Below are 15,301 nucleotides of genomic sequence, written 5' to 3' on the forward strand. Positions count from 1 at the left end.
TGTGCCCAGGAGCAGTTTTCTCCAGCATGCTGTGCCAGAATTTATCATGTTACATTCTTTGCACACGTAGATGCACCTACAGTGTCAGTACCACATCATTCAGGATAAAAACCCTCTGAGTTTCTGTCTTCGGGTTTGACCACTTGAGCACCAAACTGTACAGGAACAGGAGAACTTAGTGTCATCACACTTGCCAGGGTTCAGAGTTGTAGCACAAGTAGCATCCCTCCATAGGTAAAAACAGCTTCTTAACTATTGAAGATTTGGAATACATTTCTCCATTCCTTTCTCCATTGGCTCCTGTTAAATTGGCTTAAAGGGCTGTTCTTCATAATCCCCACACTTTCATACTGAGTAAGGATATTAGACCTCAGGTTTATTATAAACATGCAGAGAAACCATAGAGGATGACACTCAGATTGCTATTTCCTGCCTTGGCTACCTACCATTAGCCTGTACTCCATGCTTGTGGCTCTACTGCGCTCGAGGAAACCCTTAATATTGAGAACTGCCTATGTCCTCTATACCCTCCAGAGGAAGGTTGACTGTTTACTTGAGTTTACCAGATCTCAGGCAGGATAGCAACCCCCCATTCCTACTGTTCAACAACAGGTTCACACTGTAAGGAAGCACAGTCTTCATAAACTTGACTTCCTCCTGCTGCATTATTGTCATTGTCACCCAAAGAAATTGTAGTAGCATCTTTGTAAACAAATGCTTCTGAAATGATGACAGAACAGTTCAGGAGTTTTTTAAAGTTGTTTTCTGAGAACACTAGAATCTCTGCTGAAAGTTGTGGGGGGGGGGAATTATAAGCTTCTACAGATATTATATATTTCTCTGCCAGAGAGAAAAGAAATGCCAGTTAACTAAATTGTTTTAGAATTCTCTCTTGTAAGAAAGAGAGACTGTAAGAAACAACACCCACTGTATCTGTTGCTTTGAGGAGATACTAATCCAGTTCTCAGCATTTTAATTCTTTTATGTGCACCCTGTACCTGCTTTTCCACTTGTAGTCTACTAAATAAAGCTCCATTTCTCACTGCAAAGAAGGAGAGTAAATAACTACAGTCAGATTCCAAATGAGGATCTTGACAATTAAAAGTTCTTCTTTCCAAATAGGACTCCTCCTGTGACATAAGGTTTTGGCATTCCTGGACAAAGTACTACAAAAATGAGAGGCCGTTCATTTCAAGAATCTCATTTTAGCATGTTCTGTGGCAGTAGCTGCTATAAAAATGAGAGATTCATTTTTGTTTCTGAGTTAAATAGCGCTCCCCCTTTACAGGGGAAATATTCAGTATTATTTTGAATGTCATGTGGAATATGAGAGGATTGTCATCTATGACACATTACATATTCTTAACATCTCATGACATTTTAACTTGTTGGGTTTGCAGCCTCCTCAGATGAAAAGAATGGTATAGTCGATCTCAATCAAGGCAACCCTCATAATCTTCTATTGAGCATGCCAGGCCATCTGAAACACAAAGGCTGTAGCTATCTGCAACAGCCAGAACCACCACTGTGCAGCCATTGCCATCCAGCAGATATCAGGTTAGATGGTTCTGTTAAGAGCTGTTCCAGGTCAACCACCATGGATTTTTTGTTGTTGTTTGTTTCTTATTCCTTTCAGACTATCATATTTTTGGAAGATTGAAACAATGTCATCTGGACTCACTGTTCTATTCAGTTCCAATCTGCTTCTTCCCTAAACATTTGCTTTCCCCATCCCTTTTCAGGGACCCATCACACAAAGATCCTACCACAAGAAGTTATCATTCTGTTGTTTCCCACAGCCATATAATTCAGGAGAAAGAGCTTTCATCATTCTCTACCTCAGTCTTCAAAGAGAAAGAAGATGAAGAACTGCTTTGGATTTAGATTAAAGTACATTCAGTTGACACCACAAGTTTAGGAATGCCATCCCTATCCTGAGTAATCCATTCCCCAGATTTACAAAATTGGTTCACACCTCTTGAACTTCAAGATGCACATCCACATCATGGATTTCAGTCCAAGAAGTTCATAGGAGATTTTGTAGTGGCAATACAAAACATGTTTGATAAAGAGTTCTTCCATTAAACTCATGAACAGTCCCAAAGGTGTTTGTGAAACATGTAGCAGTTGTTGTGGTGTCCTTCACAACAGGACACTGGAGTTTACCTTTCCTCAGTGATAGGATGATTCTGGGTATGGCTTCTCAACAAGTTTCTTTGTTATATTTGCCAACAGTTTGCCAATGTGGGGCTCAGAATAAACAAAAAGACACCTCTGTTGAGTCCATCACGAGAAATCTTACAGGAACTCTTCTGAATTCCATCATAGCATATCTACCTTGACACAGATTTGTGATCATGACATACGCTATAACTCATTGCAGGACAACCCTCACACAGCAAGAACATGGCTGAGAGTTATGAGTATGGTTTCATGCACATTCATTACTCATGCAAGATTTGATCTGTGCAAGGCTGGCTGAAGCTTATTTACACTCCAACTCCATCCCAGTGAGGATTTTTAGATGTGTGCTTTCTTCACGGATGGAAAAATCCTTGCAAGAATGTCTTATTTGCACTTCTTCGCATTATTAACTTTGGTGGTCAAAACTGAGGAGCACCCTGAGATAATAGTTAAACTCAGGGTTTGTAATCAGATGAAGAATCTCATCTGTGCACATATTTTGGAATTCAGAGCTGTTCATCTAGTATGCCTAGCATTCTTACATTTAATCCAAGACAAGTCAATACAGGTGATGACAGAACGCTACTGCTGTGTGTTATATAAGCAGACAAGGAGGAGCCAAATCATCTCCTCTAAGTCAGGAAGCAATACAGCTGTGGGAGTGGTGCATCAAATGTGAAGTATCTGTCACTGCGCTATATAGCAGAACTAACGAACAACCTTGCAGATTGGCTACACAGACATTATTGGCTGAGCAGACTGCAAGCACAAATGGTCTATAAAGAATGACTTTTTTCAGCAAGTTTTCAGAAGCAGCATCAGCCAGGTCCAGAAGAGAACAAAAATTAAACATCTTTTGTTCAAAAGGAGCCATTCATAGGTGTCTATCAAATATCTTTCCTAACTCAATGGTTTTAAGGTTTGATGTACTTTTACCCATTGATCCCCACAACACCACATATTTTAACCAGACGTAAGGGGACGCTGCAATGATATTATTTCCACTAATTATTTAAGAATCGCTTGGCCCAGGCAATTTTGGTTCCCAGACAGGTGAAGATTGTCAATATATGCTATAGTAATGCCTTTCATTTCAATTTTAATTTCTTAAGATAAAAGACAGTTCATCCAGATCCAACATTTCTCTTCCCTTCAGCTTTAATGCTTAGTGCTTAACTGATGTGAGAGAAGTTTTGCTTCAGGGATGTCTAGAATATTTTGATTAATAGTAGGAAAGACTCTGAAAGGTCTACTTATGATGTTAAATGGAAAAAATTTACCATTTGGGCTCAACAGCATCATGTTTCACCTTTTCCAATGGATGTTCCACACATTTTAAGTTGCCTGCTCTTGCTAAAATCAACTAGACTTCCTGTTAGCTTCATAGCTCTCTTAGCTACAGCTTGCCTGTCACCCATACATTCAAAATCATGGAGTATTTTCACACTTTATATTATCTAGGAGTATTCAAAAGGTTTAGTGAATTTATTCTTTACAGTTAGAGAGCTCATTTTCTCATAGGATCTTAATACAGTATTAGTGAATTCAACAAGTTCTCTATTTGGGAAAAAATACTGATAATTACTTCAGCTCCTAGCATGGGAAAAATTCAAGCTTTAATGGTAGGTCCTTCTTATACCATTTTTCTTAAAGATAAGGACTTTCCAAGTTCTTGCCTAAAGTAATTTAATATTTTAATACTAATCAGACCATTAATTTACTTGCCCATCATCTCCAAACCTTATTATAGGGATTCTGAAAGAAAATTACAATTTTTTAAATAAAAATAGTATCCTCTGGAGACCAAACTATTTGAAGTTTTTTTAAATATATTAGTTAGTCTATAGTAGAAGAGTGAAAGGAAAGGTAATTTCTTCCCAGATAGATTTTAGTGTATGAGACCACGCTGTTGAATAGCTAAATTGTATTCCCCTGTTCAGATTAAGTCTTAATCTAGTAGATAGGTGGCTTTCTTTAGCTGAAATTCCTAGAGCTACCTCTTGGAGTTCATTCCATCCATTCATGCTTGGATGGTTACATTTGCTTAAGCAAAGTGGTTCTTCATGCATTGTTTGGGTATGATTCCACTTGGCTGTTTTCTAGCATGAAGTTACTGGGAGTCACCAAGAGCAGGATATGTAGATAACCATTCAAAAAAGAAAAAGCTTTTACTTACACTAATCACATTTTTTTAGAAGAGTTTTCAAGATATATTCTGCAACCAACCCTTCCCTGGTTTAACAGGGTCCATAGTTGTAAGGGTTTTTGCAGGCAAAGAAACTGAATAACAACTTGTCCTACTTCTCTTTTTCATGTCTTTGGGAAGGGAGAAGGGAACTCAGATTCAAGAATGGGTACACAGTGGGCACGTCTACACGTTCATTAATGCGACATTGTTATTGCGCATTAAGTTTAGTACTTCTAATACTGTGAGTAGCACCAGTGCACAGTCTTTTTTGTGCTGCTTAATGTACAGTAGACTAATTCTACTGCACATTAGCACGGCTTTTGCCATGACACATGAATGCACAATAGAATTCGTCTACTGGGCCTTAAGCGTCTTGTAGGCATGCCCAGTCTCGTGAGATCCCTGACTAGAACATACAGACAAAACAACTGAACAGTTACTCTAAAGTACAAAAGTATTACTTGCCAACCCAAGCCTGCCACTTTTTGTGTGGATGGCAGACAAAGAAAAAATCACTTTGTGTGCACTTAATACTTAACATAAGTTTCACAAACATCCCAAATATTTTATGTTTCTGAAATATGAGTTACAGGCTAATCACACACCCTGGGTTAAATTCTGTGTCAGAGTCATTAGCCAAGAGTCAAATTTACCCCAATTAATGTTTTTATTTAATAAAACACTGCAAAATTTGACCCTACGGTAAAAGGTCAAAAATAATCTGTATAATGTATCTGCCAGTGCTGAAAAAGAATAGACACAATAAAAGAACAGTATAGGAAACTGTAATAGAAATACTATTGTAACTTCAGTTTCCTGATACTTTAGTGTTAGCTTGTAAACATTTTTGTAGTACAAGTGAAAGAATACTAGATTAGTGAGAGAGAGTTCAAGTTGTGTCTAAAAATAAGACATGTCATCTGTCACATAATATGGAGTGGCAACAGAATGGGAAAAAATATTTTAGCTAGAAATTTTGTTTCAAAGAAAACTACTACTGCACCTGACTTATTTTCTCCTTCAATGCTGTTAAATTTGTTTTGCAATGTTACGTTTAAGAATGTAACAACATTAACAACCTCGCTAAGTAGTCAATAACAACATGAATGATCTGTTACTATGACATTACTAAGTCTTGGTTTTTTATTTAAAACTTTGTCTCTGATCCTGCAAAGTTGTGTGCATGTGTTTGAGTTCAGCAGGACTGCTTATGTGCTTGAAGCACATACATAATTCTTTGCAGAATCAGGACCTAGAGTAGATCTAGTCAATATTACAATGAAGGAAAAACAGTTAAGGACATTCAGTGCTATCGAAAAATAATAGCCCATCCTTTTCTTTTGGGTAAAATTAAAGCAGCAGCTTTATCTAACTTTGTCAGATACTATTTCTTTACCTATCAGGAACAGACAAGGCTGCAGCAAACAGTGGATAAAACAACAAATATCTGTCTATAATCTTGGTTACAATTTTCAAGTCACATTAATTGCTTAACTCTTCTAAGAATCCAAATCACGTAATTAGGCCCACAGATAGCAAGTGCTGTACATCTGAAAGCTGAGCAGATGACAAATTCGTGCATGCAGATACCACTAGGAGAAGGGTTTTTGAAGCTACTCTCTACATATAAGTCTCTCTACTGTATGCAGATAAAGTCCCAGGGACTGCAGGTCAAGATCACATCCTTGGATCTCCTGTTTCAATAAACATAGCCCGACTTGCTCAATGATGCACATATTCACAGCTATTTGCTGCAATATGAGTTACCTAAATGTCTAATTGATAGTCTGTCTGTTAGTGAGCACATTTATAAGTTAAGATATTTACCATAAAAAAATTGTCTTTTGTTAGCAATAATATAAACATCATCATCACACACATTACAACATACGTCTTTTTTGGATTTAAGTAATTGTAAAAATAGATGTTAGCAAAAGTTAAAAGATCCAAGTCTTATACAAAATATATTGGTGTGGAATATCCAAAAGCTCAAGAACAGTATATTTTTTCCATTATATTTTATTAAATATTTGCTAATACACAAAAACAGAAATCAGCATAATCCAGAAGACTGACATGCATTTATCTGCAAGATTATTTTGATAGATGAGTTGTAGCCAACTTTTCTCAAACAAGAGAATAAAATACATTTTTTTATATTAAGATTCCTTCAAAATACAAAAATGTTACTAAGGCCCTGGCTGGAGAACAATTTGCCTGACTTCATTCCTGGACTGCTTCAGCATGGAGTAATTAGTCAGTTCTTTTTTTGTTTTTTTAAACCTGGATCAAAAATGCAGCACAATGGTGGGGTTAATCAGTTCTTGTTCTTTTTTGTTAAATGGAAAGTACATCCAATGAGAACACATGAATAAGCGTAACAATGTTTAGAACTTGTAAAGAACATATTGTTGTTTAAAATGGCAAAATCGCGAGAGCAAGTAATTGCAAGAATTGGATTTTTCCTTCATTTAAAAGGATTAAAAACATACTGTCTAGTAGTTCTTGACTGGCTTGTTTTCCATTCTGGCTCAGGATCCTTTCCTGAGCCACAGTTCATGGCGCCTTGATGAGTACAAGTCACGCAGATAAGACCACCTCACAATCATAACAACAGACCTTTTTATATGAACCAGACTTGGCATACATGGCAAAGACTTAAAAGTGAAGGTACAGGTGAGATTTAATAAATCTTAGTTCATTCACAACTAGCTAATACTTTGCTTTATTTCCTTTTCCTCAGTTTCATCTTCAGTTTCAACTTCCTGGATGATTAAGCCAGAGTCATCCACAATTCCTGTGGCTCTGTGATCTTCATCAAAGTGCCATCTAGACCCCTTGTCCTCTTCTGATGCAAATGTAAATGATTCTTCAGCCTCCAAGTCAATAGGAATGCTTTCTATACCAGCTTCAGTCAAACACTCATTACATAACCTGTATCTCCTGCCTTCTTGTACAACCTGCCTGGTCAAGTCAGTCATGTGGCGCTTGCATTTTCTGCAGATTGGCTTGCAGGCGTGATGAATCTGTGAAGATCAAATGGATAGCATTATTTTATCCAACAGCACAACAAACAAAACTTTTTTTCATATTCTGTATCTGTATTTTCACAATTCTTTGATTAAGAGAATCCATTTTTTTTTCAGAATAGAAAAGGACTCATGCTCATATTTCCTGAGTCAATTATTGTAAGAGTCTTCAAGAGAAAGAACCAGTCACATAGTGTGATTACTACTGCATCTTAAATGTTGAGAAAAATATCTGCAAAAAGCTTTAAAGAAGAATTTTAATTAATTGAGAAAAAAAACCCTTCTAGATTGATTTGGCAGCACTGCTGATATAAGTTCTCATCGATATAATAGCCCAGCAACACCAATTTTTTACCAATACATTTCCGTGCACTAAAAAAAATAGCACCCTAATTCACTTCTGGTATAGTTGTGCCACTTGCAGATAGGAGGGTAGATTTATAGGCATTTTATCATCAGTTCAACTAACTCTTCTATGAGCAGGGTTAGATAACACAGTGGCCAAAACTATTTAATCTTGCCTGCAGGATTTTCCCTTTTTTCTGTCACCAGTGAAGTTGCACTGGTAGTAAACTAGTGTAAAAACAGCTTTTGTTTCTTAAATTTCTCCTAGTGAGACTAGTGAAGAGGAAGTTCATTGTCCACGGCTATTTATAAGGATATAGTTAAGTGAGACTCCTGCCCTGTAGCCTGATCAGCTGGGCTAGCTGAACTGAATGAACTGACCAGGGCCCTAGCCCCTTCCCACTGACTGGTCCTTGGTCTGCTTTTAAGCAATGTCCCCAGCACCTGAGCCTTGCTGCACAATGTATTGATCTCCAGTCCTTAGGCAACATCTGTCCTGGTAACTTCTCTGGCTTCTGCTCTAGCATACCTGAATGTGCATCTAACCCCTCAGGCTTCAGATTTTTGGCTTGACCTGACCCCTGATTTTGGGTGGTCCCCGGTTTGGGTATTTGGTTTCTGACTCTTGGCCCCTGACCCCTCCCCACTCCCATGGCTTTGAACTTAGATCTGCCCTCTGTTGCTCTGACCCATGGCCCACCTCTGCAATCTCTTGTTCAGCTCCCAGCTCTACCTACTAGGCTGGATGATCCAGTAGACTGTGATACTATTTACTCCTTAGTCTCTGTACTTAACTTTAAACAAGATTGTCAGTCATATAAATATTGTTGATTTTTGTGGAAATCTTACTGAGACAACTGGTTCGTTTAATCATGGGCCACCAAACAACTTTGAAACAATAATGTCTGTCAGAAATAGACACAAACTACGCTGGGGTGAAGCGCTCTGTCTCCCATTACAGTGACATGAGCCACTCAGTTGAGGGTAAGAAATTAAAAATAGGAGCTAGCAACTACTTTTTTCCCTCTGAAAATCAGCAGACACATTTTGTTTTGACTGGTAGTATCATCATAATCTATGCAAAGCATCAATAGATGCATAGTTCTGGACCATTAATAATCTTTAGTCAAAGGAAACAAAACTGTAGAAACAGATGTTTCACAGTTCAGGACTGAGGTTTGGGCAAAATGATGAGGTTTAGAAGATATTTGTCCTTTCAGGGCTATAATGTTTTTCTGGAAAAGGAGATGATAGAAAAATAAGCAACACTGGGAAACACTGAGCTATTCTAGACAGGAACATGGAAGTAATGTTTAATTTGAACACTAGCTGTACAATACATTTATTTTCAATGTCTGGGTTATATAATTATAGTATAATTTACCACTCTGTTCTGAAAACAATAGCACCATGATCATCTTACAATCAGAGTTGTTGTTCAAATCCAAACCATAAGCTCAACAAAATGGTTTATTTAAACATGTTTAGAGGCTATTATTTGGAAAAACAGCTCCACTGATCATTTACAGAAGTGACTGGCAGGTTTAAGCTATAGGAATTTGTTTTAAAAATGATTTCTCTGTTGAAAAAAATATACATACTGTTTGAAAATGACTTTGTAGATCAGAGGCAGGCAATTACTTTAGGCGGAGGGCCGCTTACTCAGTTTTGGCAAGCCATCGAGGGCCGCAGGACAGGCAGCCCAGGGCAGATAAACATTCATGTTCTAAATTTTTCAGGGGCTCCGCGCGCTGGACAGAATGGCCTGGTGGGTCACATCTGACCTGCGGGCCACATTTTGCCCACCCCTGATGTAGATGCTCTAGTCTGGTGAATCTTTTACCGTAAGCTTCACGTGGATAGGGTTGCTCCCCTGTGTGACAATGAAGATGACTCTTTAGATCCGCTTTCCACTTCACCATATGGGTACAGAATGGACACTTGAGCCTCACAGCATCTGTTACAGAATAGTCCTGTCAATTTTTAAACATTTCAGGCCTTTCCTACTAATGGGAAAAAGCAATGACTGAACTTCCTAATTGTAGTGAAGATTATCATGCTTACCAAAGTTACCGGATTTTCTGATTTATAAGTCATATTATGATTACGAAAGCCAGGACAAAATCTAACAGCCTTTTTCCCTTAAAACTGAAATATTGGTAATTGCATATCTTTCCAAACAATGTTGAGTTTCTAGCATAGCTACTTGAAGCATCATTAAAGAACTACCAGTTTTACTAATGCGTTTATACAGAACAAGCGTCTTTGCTAGCTGACCTTAAACTCCTGCCAGATTAAGTATTTTAGTGTTGACACAATCCAAGGTTTTCAACATTGCCTTTGCTATTATGAAAGTAATTGTGATGTTATGAACATCAGATTGTGACAAAAATTAATGAATCAATCAGAAGAAATAAGATAGATAAAACAAAAATTCTGCTTACATTCAAAATGTATTGGTGATTGCAGATAATTAAAAAATAAATTATTTGAGAGAATGGCAATAAGAGAATTTTTCTCCTCTCTGAAACATACTTCAATTCTGAAACTCTGTTCCTTTGTTCTCAATAAAGGACTTCCCTGCTGCCCTCCATGCCTTCATTCACTCTTTAACCTACAGCATGCCAACCTTCCCTGGCCAAATGCAATACTGTATAGCAGGATGACCTTCAAGAGCAAGTATGAACTGGTACATTTGTTTCTGATCCTCAGCCACATTAAGGTCTGGACTCTTGCAGTCCTGTAAATAGCCTGAGGACAAGGTGAAGAAGGCATAAAGAGGGTGGAAAAATCAAGCTTTCTATCTGGAGATTTGAAGGGCAGTGCTGTGGCTGTTAATTCTATGCTGGAAAGGACCTCTAGAAATGTTAATGAGGGCAAGGGACTGCCTAGAAATAGCATGGACCTATGCAACCAAGAAAGAGTGAAAGGGACTATTTACAGACTCTAATGGGAGAACTACAGGAGCCAGATGATGAGATATGGTAAGAAAGGACTTTCTCATCAAGTATTGGAATTTACCTGATAAGCCAGGCACCAAAAAGGGATTTTTGATATTCTGTGTACGTGTTTATCCCAAGCCAGGGAAAGGAAAAAAATTAGACTTGGCCATGCACCTAAGAAGGGCCTGGCTATATGCCTATAACACAAATCACACTGATGAAACTGCTTTTTGAACCAAATACTATATGTGGTGGTTGTGTTCTAGAGAGGTCAAAAAAAAAGCTCCTCTGGACCCTTTTGGAAAACAGGTCAAGTGCAAACATGTGATTGGACCCCGTGGTCCAGAGGGCCCTTTCAAGTCCGGTGGTCCTATGATAAAATATAGATTTCAGAACTTGCCTTTTTACACCATGTAGTCTTCTTAGTGATGGACAACACATAGAAATTAATTGGCTATTATTATAACCTTTCGATTCCTTAAAGGACTGTAGAATCCTCATGGAAATCTGTGAAAAATGTACTTGCCTTCCTGTCAGCAGGGGAGACAGAGAAGGAACTAGTCAATTCCTATCCTTGCTGAGAAGCTTGCTTCAGTTTGTTCTGTGTCTCAGCAGGAGAGTAATTTAAATCGATATAGCATTGCCATATGCAAGATTTTTCATCTGTATTTCCTTAAACAGTTTTTTGGTGAGAAACAGTAAAATGGCTGCTTGCTGTGCGTTAAACAGAACCATAAGCTATAAGCCTATTTTATTCTGTGATAAGCTGGTTTTAGTTTTGTGTTGCTTTTCTTAGCTTGCCTGCTAAGCTAAAGACTATTTTCTAGTCTCATTCTCTCTGGAGCCCTACATTGAAAGTTCAGTACACCACCAAAAGAAGCCGTTGAACCTCAAAGTGATAGCCAAAACAAGAGGGTAGCCTGCAGCAATGGAAGGCATTCAGAAGGTATTTTCTTGCAAAATTTTTCCATTACTAATTCAGAGTCAGCATACAGACACTGCTACTGGGGCTTAATTGAGCCAATAGCCAACTATTACCTCTTCACAAAGGAGCTGTGTAACTACAAGAGATTTATTAGCTGCTTCTTTCTAAAAGAACTAGACACAGGAGCTTCAAGACTGGTCAGTGGGTCTTTCAACATGTTTATTATTGAAAAATAAAAGGTAAGTGGTCCATTAAGAGAAAAAAGCAATATATAGCTAATAATATCTTTCCCTTGTAAGTTTTATGTCAAGGAATTTTTAAATATTTGCCCCTCAATAAATAAAATCTGGAGGAAGATTCTTCAAAAAGCTCAGGTTTAGGCACTAAATTGGATACAGATTTGCTTAGGTTCCTCAAAACTGAATCAAACCCTCTGTGTAGCTGGGACAACTCAATTATAATACACCTTTTATCTTTTTTTTTTCCTGCTTGTTTTTGTTGTTGGGGAATTAAGTCTGTAATGATATATTTAGAATATAGGCAGTCCTCAACTTTACGACATTCGAGTTATGATGAACAGCACTTATGACGTTTATAAATTGACACCTCCTTTCGACTTTCCAACACTTTCTTGGTCAATTGATAGGAAGTTTAGTCAATTTATAGGAAGGATGGAGTGCTTAAACCAGGGGGTCTCAATCCCCAACCAACGGATCCATGTCACCTGGCTCATGATGCTCCCCATACATCTAGAAATTTGGTAGCAGTGGAGCAGTGGCCATTAACACTGCCACCACTCTCCCACCGCCAAATTTTCAAACCCAATCTGGCCAAAAGATGCCCTTGATGGGCTGTTGCCACGTGACTAAGTCAGCCCCACAGGCCAGATTCGGCCTGCAGATGGACCTGATACTGCTCATCTGGCCTGCAGGAAGAAAAGGTTGGACACCACTTGTCTAAACTATAAAAAATAAAGAATCACTAACTGGTATTCTATCTGGTACAATGGTTTTTCTGTTTGTAAAGCTTGTATAAAATGGATTGGTATATACACTGGTGAAAACTGAGTGACATAATTTCTCTGTGGTACCTACACATTTCCAGAACCCTGTGAAGACCTTAGGTAAATAACACACATTGTTTCCTGAAGGAGCATTATGCATTTGTCAGCTATTTTTGGGGCATACCTAAGACAACTTAAAGTTTGAAGACTCTCTTGGACTTCCCTAAATGCTAGCTTACATCCTGGGCAAGTCAAAGAAACATATCAGTGCATTCTTTCACTCATTACCAGTTAATTTGTTCCATTTTCTGCTGGACACTTCTCTCAGATTGCTCTTTCATGTGGTATTCCATCAGTTTGACTTCTCCAGTGGTAGTTTGGAATAGCACTGCTAATCATGGTATTCTACGTTAGTACCAATTTCTGTTAGTTGTCCTTGGTAGCAATAATTGCAGGAAATTGCTATTAGAAGAATCCTTTCTAGAGGGATTTTTTTCAAGTTTTCAGTGAGGCAACAGTCATTATTTAAAGGGGGATCCTAAAATGAGACTGGATGAGATCGATTATCAAATAGTGACTGGCAACAAAGCATTTTTTAATCAAGTTCTTTGGACAAAAAAGTATCTGTTTATAGTAACAAAGATTAGTTATTGGACATCTCACTTATCAAGCATTCAAAGTCATTGTAAAGATTGATTGGTTATGTCCGAATGATCGGCAATCTGAAAATATAACCTTGAAGCTTAAGTTTAGTCCATTACTATAACTGTTTTTTTTTTCAATGTCTAAAGCTGATAATGTTGAATTACATTTTCAGACAGTGGTACAGAAATTCAGCAGAAAAAAATCATATAAAATCTCAACAGCAAAGTAATCAATATTTAGTTTACTCTTACCTTCAATTCAACTCCCCATAACACCTAAAATTGTAGGTATATTTGCAGACAGCTCATCTGCTTTGGAGGATTCAGATTTGCTGGCTGATCTAAGTAATTCACATTCCTAGTGGGGCACTAGCAAACTCTTTAGCAACAACTCTGACTCCAAATCATTCTCATACCCAACATGGGCAGAGTCAACTTCTGTATCAAGCTGGACTTGCTCATCAAATTGAGAAATGTGACTGATTGGCTCTGCAGCTCCAGCTCCATATCTCCATGATGTATAAGGTGGTATGTCAGAGGACTGTGACAATCCAATACGTCTGATACGTTTTTTAATGGAATGTCTTCTTTAAGTCTGTCTGGTCAGGCGAGATCACTGGGTGTTCCTTTCTGAAGCTGGATAGTAGGTGCCATTACTCTAGGAATTCCTACCTACCACAGACACCCCGAGATCAGTCCATTTCCGAGGATGGAGGACTGCTGTCTGCTGTCCATTCTGTATAAATACGGACATGTTCTGTATAAGCATGTCTGCTGTCCTGTATAAACATGGACTCTCGGCTCCATTGCTGTTGAGCTCTTTTTCTGAAAGACTGAAGTAGCAACCCTTCTCCTTCTCACTGATGTCCAGTGGGGATTTAATAAATGTCTTACAAGCACAGATGATATCTCTCATCTGCAGGTCGCTAGCAGCTGACTTTACCTCTATCACATTTTGACCAGTAAGGGTTAATGTGCCTGAATACACACAGTCCAGAATGACCATGGAAGTATCAGGGGAGAACATATGAAAAGTAGCTGTTGTTGGCTGACTAGTGTCTTTTGAGCTCTGTGAAAAAAGCATTTTGAAATAGCCACTACTGGCAAACAGCACATTTTGATGTGTGTTGAAGACTTTCCCCTCAACCAGGATACTGCAGTCACAGAATAAGCCTTGCCTGCATTTGCTCATTCAGTTGCTGTAGGAGGTGAGATTGGCGAGAAGAAACATCCATTCCACAGAGGGGCAAACAAGAAGACCTACTATAAAAAATTAAAAGATATATTTATAAACCTGGGCAATATGAAAGGAATCATCCGATTGGCTTGGCAAAGGTTTCACCTAAGTAGGTGTACCACCCACTCCATTTCAGGATCTTGATAGATATCACAATCTAAGTAAGGCTGGTTGTAGTCTGTATTTGATTAAAAAATACTGCTACAGCCATGGGTGGTGATGTAATTTCAGTAAGTGCCAACCTTTCCTCAAAGCAAGTCATGAAACAATGCAGTAGCATGATGCTAATACAGTTCTGCCTTTCAACGGGGATTCTGAACACTCTTCATCGGGGCACTTTTCTTCAGCTAAACTGTCTTGGCCCAAAGTGATGGCCAAATTCCTACTGCTGGTGTATTTATGTTCCGTCTTCCTAAATTCACCTGCAGTTTCAGTAAGTAATTGTATTAGTTTATTTTCTAAATCAGTGGTTTTCAACCTGTGCTCCACAGACTATGTGTAAGGCATCCACAAAAGATGACTATGATCAATCAAAAGTATGTGAATCCCCACATGCACAATTCAAAGGGGTCTGCGCTTCCATTCAACATTTTTAGGGGCCCACAAATGATAAAAAGGTTGAAAACCACTGTTCTAAATCATCATGCACTACTGATGTGTTGTTAAAAGTTGTCATGTTACACCCCTGGATGGGTTGAAACTTGTTAGTGGGTTATTGTAGTATATCATTTGGAAAGATTTCCTTTGTGGGATGAATGCCATTGCATAAACACAAATGTTAAAAACACTAATAAAATATTGCCT

The 15,301-nt window shown here is 38.2% G+C and overlaps 1 protein-coding gene across 1 annotated transcript; it reads right to left on the reverse strand.

Moving 5' to 3' along the window:
• Positions 1–6,443: 6,443 nt before the first annotated feature.
• On the reverse strand, positions 6,444–9,843 carry LOC102565233 (zinc finger and BTB domain-containing protein 8A-like). The gene is made up of 4 exons (XM_059730321.1): positions 9,820–9,843; positions 9,560–9,719; positions 9,348–9,364; positions 6,444–7,398 (listed from the first exon to the last, which is right to left on the reverse strand). The coding sequence occupies exons 1-4, from the start codon at positions 9,841–9,843 to the stop codon at positions 7,081–7,083; spliced, it is 519 nt and encodes a 172-aa protein (XP_059586304.1). The 3' UTR covers positions 6,444–7,080.
• Positions 9,844–15,301: the final 5,458 nt, after the last annotated feature.

The sequence above is a fragment of the Alligator mississippiensis genome, chromosome 6 (genome assembly GCF_030867095.1).
Source record: "Alligator mississippiensis isolate rAllMis1 chromosome 6, rAllMis1, whole genome shotgun sequence".
In the NCBI taxonomy this organism is placed as follows: Eukaryota; Metazoa; Chordata; order Crocodylia; family Alligatoridae; genus Alligator; species Alligator mississippiensis.